General features: G+C 44.4%; 1 protein-coding gene across 6 annotated transcripts in view; it reads right to left on the bottom strand.

The window, feature by feature from the left end:
• Window positions 1–12165, bottom strand: part of LOC137438082 (transcription factor CP2) — a 176642-nt gene that overhangs the window by 145633 nt on the left and 18844 nt on the right. For 4 of the 6 annotated variants that reach the window (XR_013621062.1, XR_013621063.1, XM_078766599.1 and 1 more), the window contains exons 2-3: window positions 2835–2894; window positions 1177–1342 (exon numbers count right to left, since the gene is read on the bottom strand). Coding sequence is in view for 4 of the 6 variants with exons in the window: in XM_078766599.1 (XP_078622725.1) it covers window positions 1177–1310 (134 nt within the window). In the remaining 2 variants the exon portion in view is untranslated. Of the gene's footprint in view, window positions 1–1176; window positions 1343–1458; window positions 1590–2834; window positions 2895–12165 lie in introns of all 6 variants that reach the window. The other 2 variants (XM_078766600.1, XM_078766601.1) reach the window with 2 other exon arrangements.

The following is a 12165-nucleotide window of genomic DNA, read 5'->3' as shown; positions in this document are numbered from 1 at the left end:
CCAAAACTAACTAGAAACACACAATAACACATACGCAATAAAATAACCAGTGGAAATTTGACAAAGACACGAATGGGAAAATACTCAAACTTCGATGCCGTGGAGAGAGATCGAAGCAAGCCTCATCGCTTGAGGTACCGGAAGCGGAGGTACATTAAAAATAAATCAGCTTGTTATTTATTGCATTTTTGCAAGGAAATGCTTCTTTGCACATCAACTTGTTATAGTTCTGAATCAATAATCATGTCTTGACCTCTAACTTTCCTTTCTAAAGCCAAGAATAATAACAGAAATAAAAAGATCAGTAACAAACAAGCTGCTCAATAGTGCGCAGGAAGCTTTTCCAACCAAAATTGGTAATACAACATTGCTGCAAAGTTTACTTTTATGCCAAATTGCAAATAAAACTGATGCAATGGACAAATTTCTCAAAACAGCAGAACATGCCAAAAAATATGGGCAGGTGATGCTACCAATAAAAAAATACATAACCGTAACACATTAACTATCCAGGCTATCAGGGTTATACATCTTTTGAGCAATAACAGATGCATAAACAAACTAGAAAAAGCAATCAGAGATTGCAGACCCTCGCCAGGATGTGTTTTCAGTGGTTTTTAAGGCTTTTGTGTGAAAACAAATATGGCGGCCGAACCACGTGACCGATGACGTAATTTTTCTTCTCCACCAATTTATCCCCAGATGATGCTCAAGAAATTTCATCTTGATCAGATGAAGTTTTGTACTTGTCGAATTATGACATCATAATGGAGGCACATATGACATCATCGTTAACATATTTTATTCCCCATGTCGAGTTATTTACAATGAGCCATGTCTCAATTTTTTCTATGCAGCGCTTTTGGAGATATAGAGGTACAAAGTTTTTCGGTTTTTCCAAGATGGCGCCATACCACGTGACCTATGACCTCATAATTATCATTATTTCTACAGGTGGAGGTACACATATGGTGAAAAATTCCTGTCAATTGGACCAACGGTTGCAGAGAAAATCATATTTATTCTGTGCGGACAAACAAACAGACAGACAGACAAACAAATGGACTCAAATGCAATATCCTCTCCTCTGACGTGTAATAATGGTATTGAGGTGGGTACGAAGAACCTCTTTAAGAGAAGTCGAATTAACCCACAGTACCCACCCGTATCACGAACCTCATACTGTAGACACCAGCACCAAGCTCTTGACCGATGCCTGACAGACTGGCATCAAAATCATGAACAAGGACAGCTTCGATCGCTTCATCAGGCAATGGCATCTTAAGAGACCATGACTTGGACCAAGACATGGCTCCAATTGCAGGAATGCAGAAAACAATGGCTGTTAAAATAAAATAAAATAATAATAAACAGGAGTAAAATGAGAAAGAAGCAAATCAATATCACAGGCCTCTTCTCCAAAATGTGCCCAAAATGTTATTGAGATAACACACTTACCTTTGAGTTGTCGAGTCTCTGTTAGATTCTGCGCCCGACTATAAACTGTTGGATTGGTGCTTCACAGGCAGGGCGTCCCATCATTAGGTGCATCGTCCCGCGGATGGACGTTGAACCGAGACTCCCATCCACTAGGATGAGATAGATGGTGGATGTTAGGTTTCCCACAGAGAATAAATTTTTGCGAAGAGCCAAATTCCAAGTTCCTGCCACCCTCACTTGATTGGCAGGCCTGGTCAACTGTTTCACAAAAGACTTGGGCAAAAAACATCCCCCCCTATCCGATCCTATAAGATAGAAATTATTTTATTCAAAATGGTATTCAATCCCATGTATCGTGACAGCATGCCGAGTTACAAGTGAATAGCATCATAAAACTAGACAGTTCATAGAACACCTTGCCCTGTACAGTTTTGAGATAAATATAATAATAATAATAATAATAATAATAATATAACAAGAGGAAAAATAGAATACACCAAGAACATGGGTGTGGTGTATGAGCGGGAAATTTGATTGGTCGAGATGACGTAAAATGTAGTCATATTCTGTCCAATATTCTGTTAAACAGAATGTTTTTGAAAGTGCAAAAAAATCGATTTGTGTTATACAGTGTTCAAGTATATATAACGCAATTGAAATAAAATAGAGACTTTAAAGGTCGTAGAAAAATATTCTGGAAGTTTATACTCGTTGATGCAGAATCTTAAACACCACATTATTTAGCACGTTACATTAGTTATTGCCTTATTGGTGCCTGTTGTTCGTGTCCTTCATGGCGTCCTTAAAAACAGTAGGTTTCCTGTTTGGAATGATTTTCAATTTTGTTTCTCTGCCATCAGCCAGACAGGGTCGAAAAAGTATCTTTCTCCTCTCTGCACATGTGCGATCAGGTCGAATTCAGAGCCATAGTACTGCTAAACTGAAGGTTCATTTTCCGATTCATGTTCCGATTAATGTTAAAATATAACATTAAATTGAAATTAAGTTGTTCATCAATCATAAACTGATGTTGGTAGACAAACAGACAAACGGAAGTGAACCAATTGCTTAACCTCGGATTTCACTTCACATGTGTGGCATAATAAATAAAAAAAGAAAAAGAAACACAAAACAAAATATGAATCATCGAAAAAGAAATCAGAACACACCTTAACAAAAATATCACAATAAAAATTACGATCAAATATTATATTCCTATTGGAATCAAAGGGGTACCTTTAGCGAAATGCAAATTAGGGTTAACGAGAGAAAATCTCTTATTGTTCAGCTTCAGATAACAGCATTGCTTTTCAGCAGTGGATCATGAATGCAGAACTATACACATGAAAAAGCATTTACTTGGATATGAAGAGACTTCATAATGTGCAACTTACAAACGGAGGGCCAGGAACCCTTGACAGGACGAATCTTCAGGAAACTTCTAAATTAATTGGCTGCAAAAACATAGGTGACCAAGTCATCCAAGTGTGGAAACTTGTTCCTCAATGAAAAACGTTAAACACTTTAAAGTCAGAAAATAATTGTTTCGAAAAGGCCTCTTATGAAGAGCATAGGCCATGTCTACCAGATGTATGACCACATTGTTTGAGGCAAAGATTGTATAACAAAAGGTGGAAATTGTAATAAAAGGTGGCTGAAGAGGCAAACAGCCAAATGACAACATTTCAACAGAAAACAGCTGAAAGCCAATCATTGACAAGGTTCTCCCAATCCAATCAGCTTCCGTCCACTCCCCTTTTCCGAACTGAAATGTCATCTCATCCTCCAGCATTTGAATTAACTCAGCTTACGTCCAGCCCCATGACATCACCAAGCCCTGCCCACTCTGCGCTCATTGGCTGCTGAGGTGTCACGCAAGCCAAAGCCCAACCCCGAAGCTTCTCAGTCTGTCCTGAAGGTTTCAGGCCTGGCAACAGTGCACCTGAACTTACACCATGATCTCCTTTCAAGGATGATATTGTTGCGGATTTGAGAATCCTTTTTGCAAATATGCCCCTCTAGTAATTCTTGTAAATACCTCCGTTTTGTGTGTAAAGGTCAAAGGTCGTCCCCTTAGCTAGTCCATGTACAAGCACGTAGGCCACCATAGACCCTTCTAAATAGTTATTTCCTTATTATGTGTATCAGTTAAGGCTCTGTCTCCAATTGACACTGCATTGCAACGAATTGAAATAAGATAGGATCCCTCCGACACCCCAATGGCCTCCTAAAAAGCGCCAGTACGGCGGCGTTCGCCACTACTGCTTTGGGTGGTTTTCTTCACCCCAAGACTCCATTGAACACGAGGTCATCTCGGAGCAGAAGGTGGGAGGAGTCAGCCAAGCGCCAGGAACAAGGCGTGGCTTTGCCAACGCCTCCTCAAGGGGCGGGATCGGTGAGCCCTCGCGACCAATCAAGGCCGAGGCGAGCTCACAGATGGGCGTTTCCAACAGGCCGGCGGCTTGATCGCCACGCGCCTCATAAAAGGGGGTGGGGAAGGACTGTGGAGAGAGATGCGGCAGATGAGTCAGATGAGCGAGGGACCTGAGATAAGCGAGAGACCTCCGATGAGCTTTGAGTCCACCGCAGCTTTGAATCCACCGCAGCTTTGAATCCACCGCAGCTTTGACCACCGCAGCTTTGAGCTTTGACGGCAGTTTCGACCGCGGCCGCGAAGCAACGCCGCCATGCAAACACAATTGAGGAGGGTCGGCGGCTGCTCACCTCGAGCCGCGCCGTCACACCAACCGGACCCGCATCCTTCCCGCCCTGTGATCCCACCTTCTCATCCGTCCAGCCATCCACCTCCTGCCATTCATTTCTGCTTTATTCCCCGTGTAAGTCTGACTGTCGTCTGTCCTTTGTGTTGTCCCTGGGAATAAGTAAGCCTGAATAGATAAGCTAGTATTGCACTGTGTCTTCTGCTTCTGTCATTATTTTCGTATTTTTCCTTCTTCCTTGGTTTCTTTGGTCTTGTAAATATTAGTAATAAATCCCTGTTCTTCCTACCTTTGCCTTCTTTCCTTCACATCCGTTTCGTTTTAGTGATTTCTCGATTGAGTACCTGTGGCGCGATTTTGGCCAACGTTTCGGAATCGGGTTAGTGAATGCTAATGACTCGAACTTCGGGTTGCTAAAAACCGCTCGGCAACTAGACCATCTAAAACCGTGGTTCGAGCGGGAGTCCCTCCCCTGCTTCGCGGTCAGGAGTGGCACTCAGGTCCTTGGGACTTTTCGTAGACCAAATACCCTGGCTGCTCCCGACCGGAAGGAGCGTCGGGACCCCCAGGACTCATGTCGGTCAGTCGTGGACAAGGGGATTAATCCCCCCCTTGGTAAAGGGAAAAGGGGCCGACGTTGAGATCCGTAACAATATATTTTAAGACAACCCAAATGACAGATTTACAAGGCATAACACAATAATAAATAGGGATGATGAAAAAGCGGTTTTAGACACATTGTGAGGGGAGATAACATGCTATCTATACGATTAGACATATTCCTAGTGCAGAGTATTGTACCACACTTGTGCTAAAACATGAATGAAGGAAAACAACTATTTTAATCTATGCATTCTTAGCCCCTCGATGCCTAGAAGTCATTTCCAAAGCAATATTCTAGGCAGAAATAAGAAAATGTTTTTTTATGGCCGCGCATCCTCATCGACAGTCATGCCACTCGCGGTTAGGGAACGAAAATATACCGACATCCGCCGAGTTAATTTGGTAAGGATTTGTGTTTAAGAGCACATGGCCACGGCAAATCTCTGTTTAAGAACACATGACAGGAATAGCAGTGTGAGCTTGTCGGTGATCCGCTAATAGAAGCACATTATGCGCAAACCCAAGCTGCCCGTCTAACAAGTTATCATGCCAATTCTCCATGCGCAATGGAGCCCTGACCCAATGACCACAAAATGCTTCATAAAAATAAGGACTTATTAACAGGAGAATGTTTGGGTGGTGGGGGCGTAAGAACACAGCGACAAAGCAGCAATCACACACTGTAAAAAATGAATACTATATAAAACAGCATGCCCTTGGAACAAATAATCCTTATGGCATGCACTCAGGGGTGAGGAGACTCAGAGAAGAGACGAGACAAAAATAAGTCTGTAGCGCAAGTGGGCAATGCTCATGTGCAGTCTTGGTGCTGATCGGGCCGGCACGCTGCTGTCTGGGACGGCTTGTCCATGTCGCTCGTCCCTCTGGGTTTTGTACAACCGCGCACCACGTGTAGCAGCCTTTTTGCTATGCACATTAAAAGGAGTGCCAGACAGGAACCCACAACCAGAAGCAACCACCAGGGTGAGAGATTGCACCAGGCACAAGAGAGACAAACGCTCGGTGTTCCATGCTCGTACAATACCGCACGGCTGGGGAATGGGGAGGAGGTTGTGGGGAGAGGTGGAGCATCAAACCATTTACGGCACACGGCACTCATTCGTCGCGAAGCTGGGCTATCAATGGTGTGCAGATTTCTGCGGGTTAAGAAAAATTACAGGAAGACATATACGGCAGAAAATTTAGATACAGACATTTGGGAGCAGGACAGACTACATCTTTCATCAATTCCATGAAGTACTTCACACTTTCTCATGCATGCACTTTTAAATAACTATTCAAATCTATCCCCCATTTAACCCCCAGACCAGATCTGAAATGATGTATACATTACAAAAGGAGCAGTCTCTGTCTGTCTGTTATAACTTGAGAACAGATTAACAACAAACAACACAACAGGCATTTTAAGCCCATTTTCCCTGCTAGAGCGGGGGCTAGCCTTGCGGGCCCCATGACAATCTTCTACATCTCCCCTTGTTAACCCCCTCGCCCGCATTTCTTCTTCCACCACCTTTAACCAAGTCTTTCTCGGTCTTCCCTGTCCTCCACTTCCTTCTACATTCATTTCCATCACTATTCTCAACCAGTCACTTTCATCCTACCTCAACACAAGACCAAACCATCTCAACCTGTTTCTCTTCACAGCATCCATCGCAGATTAACAGATTTCAAAAAATCCAACTACGGTGGATTCAGGGAACTCTTGGGAAAGTTTGCAATGCAAAAAAAGGTGGGTTTGTGTGTATATGGGCACAAAACTGCAAACGCCAACTTGAAGCGCTGGTTATCCCCGCACAGACGGCAGGGTGTATCAGGAATCCATCTTTTTTGTTCTTGCCCCATAGATTAGCCATCACAGCAAAGATTGGAATTTCCATTTTTCTGCAATGCGAAGGAAATCCTACTGAATGACTATATCTTATACTAGCAGAGGTAATCACACCTTGTGCGGATGGGCAGGATTCCAACGGTGTGCAATATGATGGGGTTATCATCGGTGGGGCCGATTCTATCATGGGCGGACAGACAGACAAAAAATACAACTTTATAAGAGGGGCAGTCAATAAGTTACCTTAAAATATTTTTCACAACTTGTTTATTGCATGTACGTGTAACAACTGTGTTATTTTTCAAAATAATCTCCATTGCGTTCAATGCATTTTTCCAGCGCTTTACTAAGGCCTAGATTCCTCTAGAAAAAAAAAATTTTGGCTCCTTGTGTAGCCATTCGTACACCGTCTCTTGGACCTCTTAGTCGGATCGGAAAGTGGTTCCACCAAGCGCCTCTTCATGTGGCCCAAAGATGTGATAATCCGAAGGGGCGAGGTCTGACAAGTAGGGTGGGTGAGGAAGACACTCAAAATGCAGGTCCTCGATTGTTGCAGCTGTAGCTGGGGCAGTATGGGGTCGAGCATTGTCATGCTGAAGCAAAACACTGGTAGTGAGTAGTCCACGACGTTTTGATCTGATTGCTGGTTTCAGATGATTTTCAAGGAGGTCGCAGTATGATGCACTGGTGACTATGGTCCCTCTGCGCATGTAATGCTCCACAAGTGGGCCTCGGCTATCACAGAAGAGCGTCAGCATCACTTTTCCAGTGGACAGCTGTGTGTGGAATTTTTTTGGGCTTCGGTGGAGTTGAATCATGCCACTCTTTGCTTGCCCTCTTCGTTTCTGGCTGAAAGTAGTGGACCCAGCTTTAATCCCCAGTCACTATGCGCTGTAAGAAAGCGTCACCTTCTGTTTCGTAACGTCGCAGAAGTTCTTCACATGCGTCCACTCGCCGTTCTTTCAGTTCGGGTGCGACTTGTCTGGGCACCCACCTTGCAGACACTTTGCGGACCCCAGCACGTTGTGAATGATATAGTGTGCTGAACCTTGGCTGATGTTCAATTTGGAGACCACTTCATCCAGAGTAATGTGACATTTTCCCTTAGCATGTGCTCAAATCCTGCAACCATTTCTGGTGTGTCGGCTGTGTGAGGCCGGCCCGAGCGAGCAGCGTCTGCCACACTGGACACTCCGCTTTTAAACTTCCTGTCCCAGTCGTACACCTGCTGCAGCGATAAGCATGCGTCACCACACTGCATCTTCATTCTGCGACGTATTTCACTGGAATTCACACGCTCACTTCCCAAGAAACGGATGACAGAACGCTGCTCCTCCCTGGGTGCATGCTTCTAAGGGAGCCACAATCTTGGAACTGCTCTACGGTAGAGTCCCTGTATAGAGAGAGTTGCGACATGAAGAGTCCAAAAAAAATTGGTCACGTGGTCTGTGGACGCCATGTTGTTTCCTGTCTGATCTTCGCGTGTTTCTGGCCTTGCATTGAATACATACGAGGAACGCTCTATTTTATTGTCTGGCTTTGTTTGTTGTCTTTAATAATACTTAATAATGTGAGTATTGTCTTTAATACTCACACTCATTCTAATGACGCCAAATACTTAAGATCACACGCTGATAAGACTCTCCTTGTCTGTAATAGAACTCATATGCCATACGGGGACAAAGCCTTTTGCAACTCAGTACCTGCCCTCTGGAACAAACTACCTATAACTATTCGGACCTCACACAACATAAAAACTTTCAAATCAAAACTCAAAACACATTTATTTCCAAAGTAACTTTATTGTATTTTTTGAAAAGTAGCTTTAAGTCATATTCTTCTAAGATTGTATAATGTAAGATGTAGTCTTCAAGATATGTTGTGAAGCGCTTTGTTCATTTCATGCTAAGGCGCTATATAAATAGTTATTAGGTTTACTCTCCATGAAATGAAGAGGAAACCTATTATTACTGCTAGAGGTTTTGTTATTAGGTTTACTCTCCATGAAATGGAGAGTAACCTATTATTACTGCTAGAGTTTTTCTTATTATTACTATTCTTCCGCCCTATTTTGCACCTCCGAAAACTTCATAATTAATGTTCTCAGCAACCCCTGGTCGGATTGACAGGAAATTTTCATCAAATGATCGTCTCGGCTCCTAGAATTTTTTTATGCTAATTATGACGTCATAGGTCACGTGGTGTGGGCGCCATCTTGTAAAACAAATTCAACTTTTCCCCTTTGTATCTCCGAAACGGCTCAATGGAAAAATTTGAGGAATGGCTCATTCTATGTGAACTCTTCAATGTGAACAAAAGACATGCGTATCGACTATATTAAAAATGCTAACGTTAAGAGGTTAGAATTCGTCAAACAAAAACTTTTCTCCCCCGAAAATGGGATTTTTTCCCCAGATGCTTAGTTAAAAAAAACTGTTTGCAAAAACATTCGAAGTCATACGTCACATGGTTCGGCCGCCATCTTGTTTTTCGTGAAAAAACACAAAAACCCCTTTTTCTCCGCAACGGCTGAACGGACCGAGCCCAAACTTGGCATGCGTATTCGCATACCCATGACGAACAAAAAAGTCAGCGAGCACGACGTCATCCGACACGTGGTTTCAGAGTTATGACGTTTTAAAGCTCAAACTAGAAATGGAATCACCTCCATAATTTGTGGAGATATCGAGTCGAAACTTTACACAAATGTTCCTCATGGGGGTATGTTTCAACGTTACTTGAGACGTTTTGATAAGTCACATGGTTTGGCCGCAATAAATAATGGAAGTTAAATTATAAAAAGCTTGTAACTCTTGAACCACTGCATGGCTCGACTTCAGTTTTGAAGGCAATGTAGCGCTCATCAAGCGGAACAAGTGTGCAAAATTTCAAGATGATTGGATGTACGGTCGCGAAGCTAAAGTCTTTATTGTTGAAAGAAGAAGAAACACACCATTTTGTCCACCCAGGCCACGACATCATCCGACATCAGTGCGATTGCCATTTTCAGTTTTAATTTCCTTTAAAAAACATTTTCTCTGCAATAATAGGGCCGATTGAGATAAAATTTTCACCATAGGAGGGACTCGGTCTGTAGAATATTTTAATGGTAAATATGACGTCGTAGGTCACGTGGTTCGGCAGCCATATTGTTTTTCGTGAAAACACGAAAATCGCTTTTTCTCTGCAACGGCTGAACAGATCGAGGCCAAACTTTGCAAGCGGCATCGCATACTCATGACGAACAAAAAAGTCAGCGAGGGCGACATCATCCGACACATGGTTTCAGAGTTATGACGTTTTTAAGCATGAACCTTTAAAACCTAGCTCCTCCCTCATTTTTGATCCAATCGAGGAGAAAATTCACAGATCTGTTCAGCATGTCAGTCTACTAAAATGTCATTTTAGAATTTGCGATAGGTCACGTGGTTTGGCAGATATCGTAAATTAAACGAATTTTTTTTTTAATGGATATCTCTTGAATCGCTTTATTGATCGACGTGAAACTTCATACTGTAGTAGAAGTCATGAAGAGTAACAAGTGTGCAAAATCTCAAGATGATTGGATGTACGGTCTGGAAACTAGAAGTTGTTATTGCCTGAAGAAGAAGAACCACAACACTTTTTTTTGACCAGGCCATGTGACATAACCACCTCACGAGCTAAGGGTAGCTCGAAATTAAATTGTCTTCGGATTTGGCAGTCGCTAGAGGGTGTTAACATTCGAATGCAACAAATCTGGGCAAATTCTGATGAATTTTCGTAAAACTACACGATATTGTCATTTACATTGGAAAATAACATTGTAAAACTCTCCGCCGCCTCGGCTTATTTCTCGCTCTGAAGTTCATCCTGTCTTCAATTTTAAGGAGAAAGAGAGGTATCTGCAAGCAATGGTGACCTTTACGTTGTGGAATCCGATTTAAAATGACGAAGTTATTCAAAATCTAACATTTTAAATGGGTCGCATTTCCAAAGTGAAATCTTCCACAGGTAAAATATCCACACGTGCAGGCAGATCTTACGGCGTCAATTTGGCTCCGATTTCAAATCGGATTTCGATTGTCGTATTGCCTTGGATGAGTTAACAAAATACCACAACACATTTGGTGACAATCATGAAAAATTTGACCAAGTTCGATCGACGGGACACCTCGTTCTTCCGCTGACACACGGCACGGGCCACGGATGACGCCATGCCACGGCATGACGTTCTTCGACGGGTGGCAGATATCGTTAATTAAACGAAAATATTTTTTAAAATGGATGGGGTGGGGGGGATGTGTGTGTGTTTGTGTGTGTGTGTGGATGTGCGTGTGTGTGGATGTCTGTGTGTGTGTGTGTGTGGGTTGGGGGGGGGGGGATATGTGTGTATGTGGGGGGGGGGGGGGGGAGGTTGGGGTGTGCGTGTGGAGGAGGGGGGTTGGATATGTGTGTGTGTGTGTGTGTGTGTGTGTGTGTGTGTGTGTGTGTGTGGAGGGGTGTGTGTGTGTGTGTGTGTGTGTGGCTGTGTGGGGGGGGGGGGGGTGGGATGTGTGTGTGTGTGTAGGGATGTGTGTGCAGGGATATGTGTGGGGGGATGTGTGTGTGTGGGTGTGTGTGTGGGTGTAGGGGGGGGGTGGATATGTGTGTGTGTGTGTGGAGGGGTTGGGGTGTGCATGTGGAGGAGGGGGGGATGGATATGTGTGTGTGTGTGTGTGTGTATGTGTGGAGGGGTGTGTGGGTGTATGTGTGTGTGTTGGGAGTGGGGTGGGGAGATGTGTGCGTGTGTTTGTGTGTGTGGATGTGTGGATGTGCGTGTGTGTGTATGTGTGTGTGGGTGTGAGGGGGTGGGTGGATATGTGTGTGTGTGGAGGGGTGTATGTGTGGAGGGGTGTTTGTGTGGGGGAGGGGTGTGGGGGTGTTTGTGTGTGTGCATGTGTGTTAGGCTTGGGGGGGGGGTGGGGGGATGTGTGCATGTGTTTGTGTGTGTGTTAGGGGTGGGGGATATGTGTGTGTGTTTGTGTGTGTGTGTTGGGGGTGGGGAGGATGTGTGCATGTGTGTGTGTTAGGGGTGGGGGGATATGTGTGTGTGTGTGTGTGTGTGTGTGTGTTGGGGGTGGGGGTGGGAGGACGTGTGCATGTGTTTGTGTGTGTGTATGTGTGTGTATGTGGGTGGGGGGTAGGGGAATGTGTGTGTGTGTGTGGGGATGTGTGTGTGTGTGGGGATGTGTGTGTGGGGAGGGGGCATGGGGGTGTGTGTCGGGGGATGTGTGTGTGGGATGTGTCTTGGGGTTGGGGGGAGGGGGATGCGCGCTTGTCTGGATATGTGTGTGCATGTGGGGGAGGGGTGTGTGTGTGTGTGTGTTTGGAGGGGTGTGCGTGTGGTGGCAGGGGTGTGGGTGTGTGTGTGGAGGGGGTAGGGGGTGTGTGTGTGTGTGTGTGTGTGTGTGTGTGTGTGTGTGTGTATGTGTGGAGGTGGGGGTGTGTGTGTGTGTGTGTGTGTATATGTGGAGGGGTGTACGTGTGGGGGAGGGGTGTGGGGTGTTTGTGTGTGGGTGTGTGAGTTTGGGG

Source organism: Myxine glutinosa, chromosome 12 (genome assembly GCF_964187855.1).
Source record: "Myxine glutinosa chromosome 12, kmMyxGlut1.1, whole genome shotgun sequence".
Lineage (NCBI taxonomy): Eukaryota > Metazoa > Chordata > Myxini > Myxiniformes > Myxinidae > Myxine > Myxine glutinosa.
Note: the sequence above shows the minus strand (reverse complement) of the source record. Positions and strands in the feature narration are given on the sequence as shown.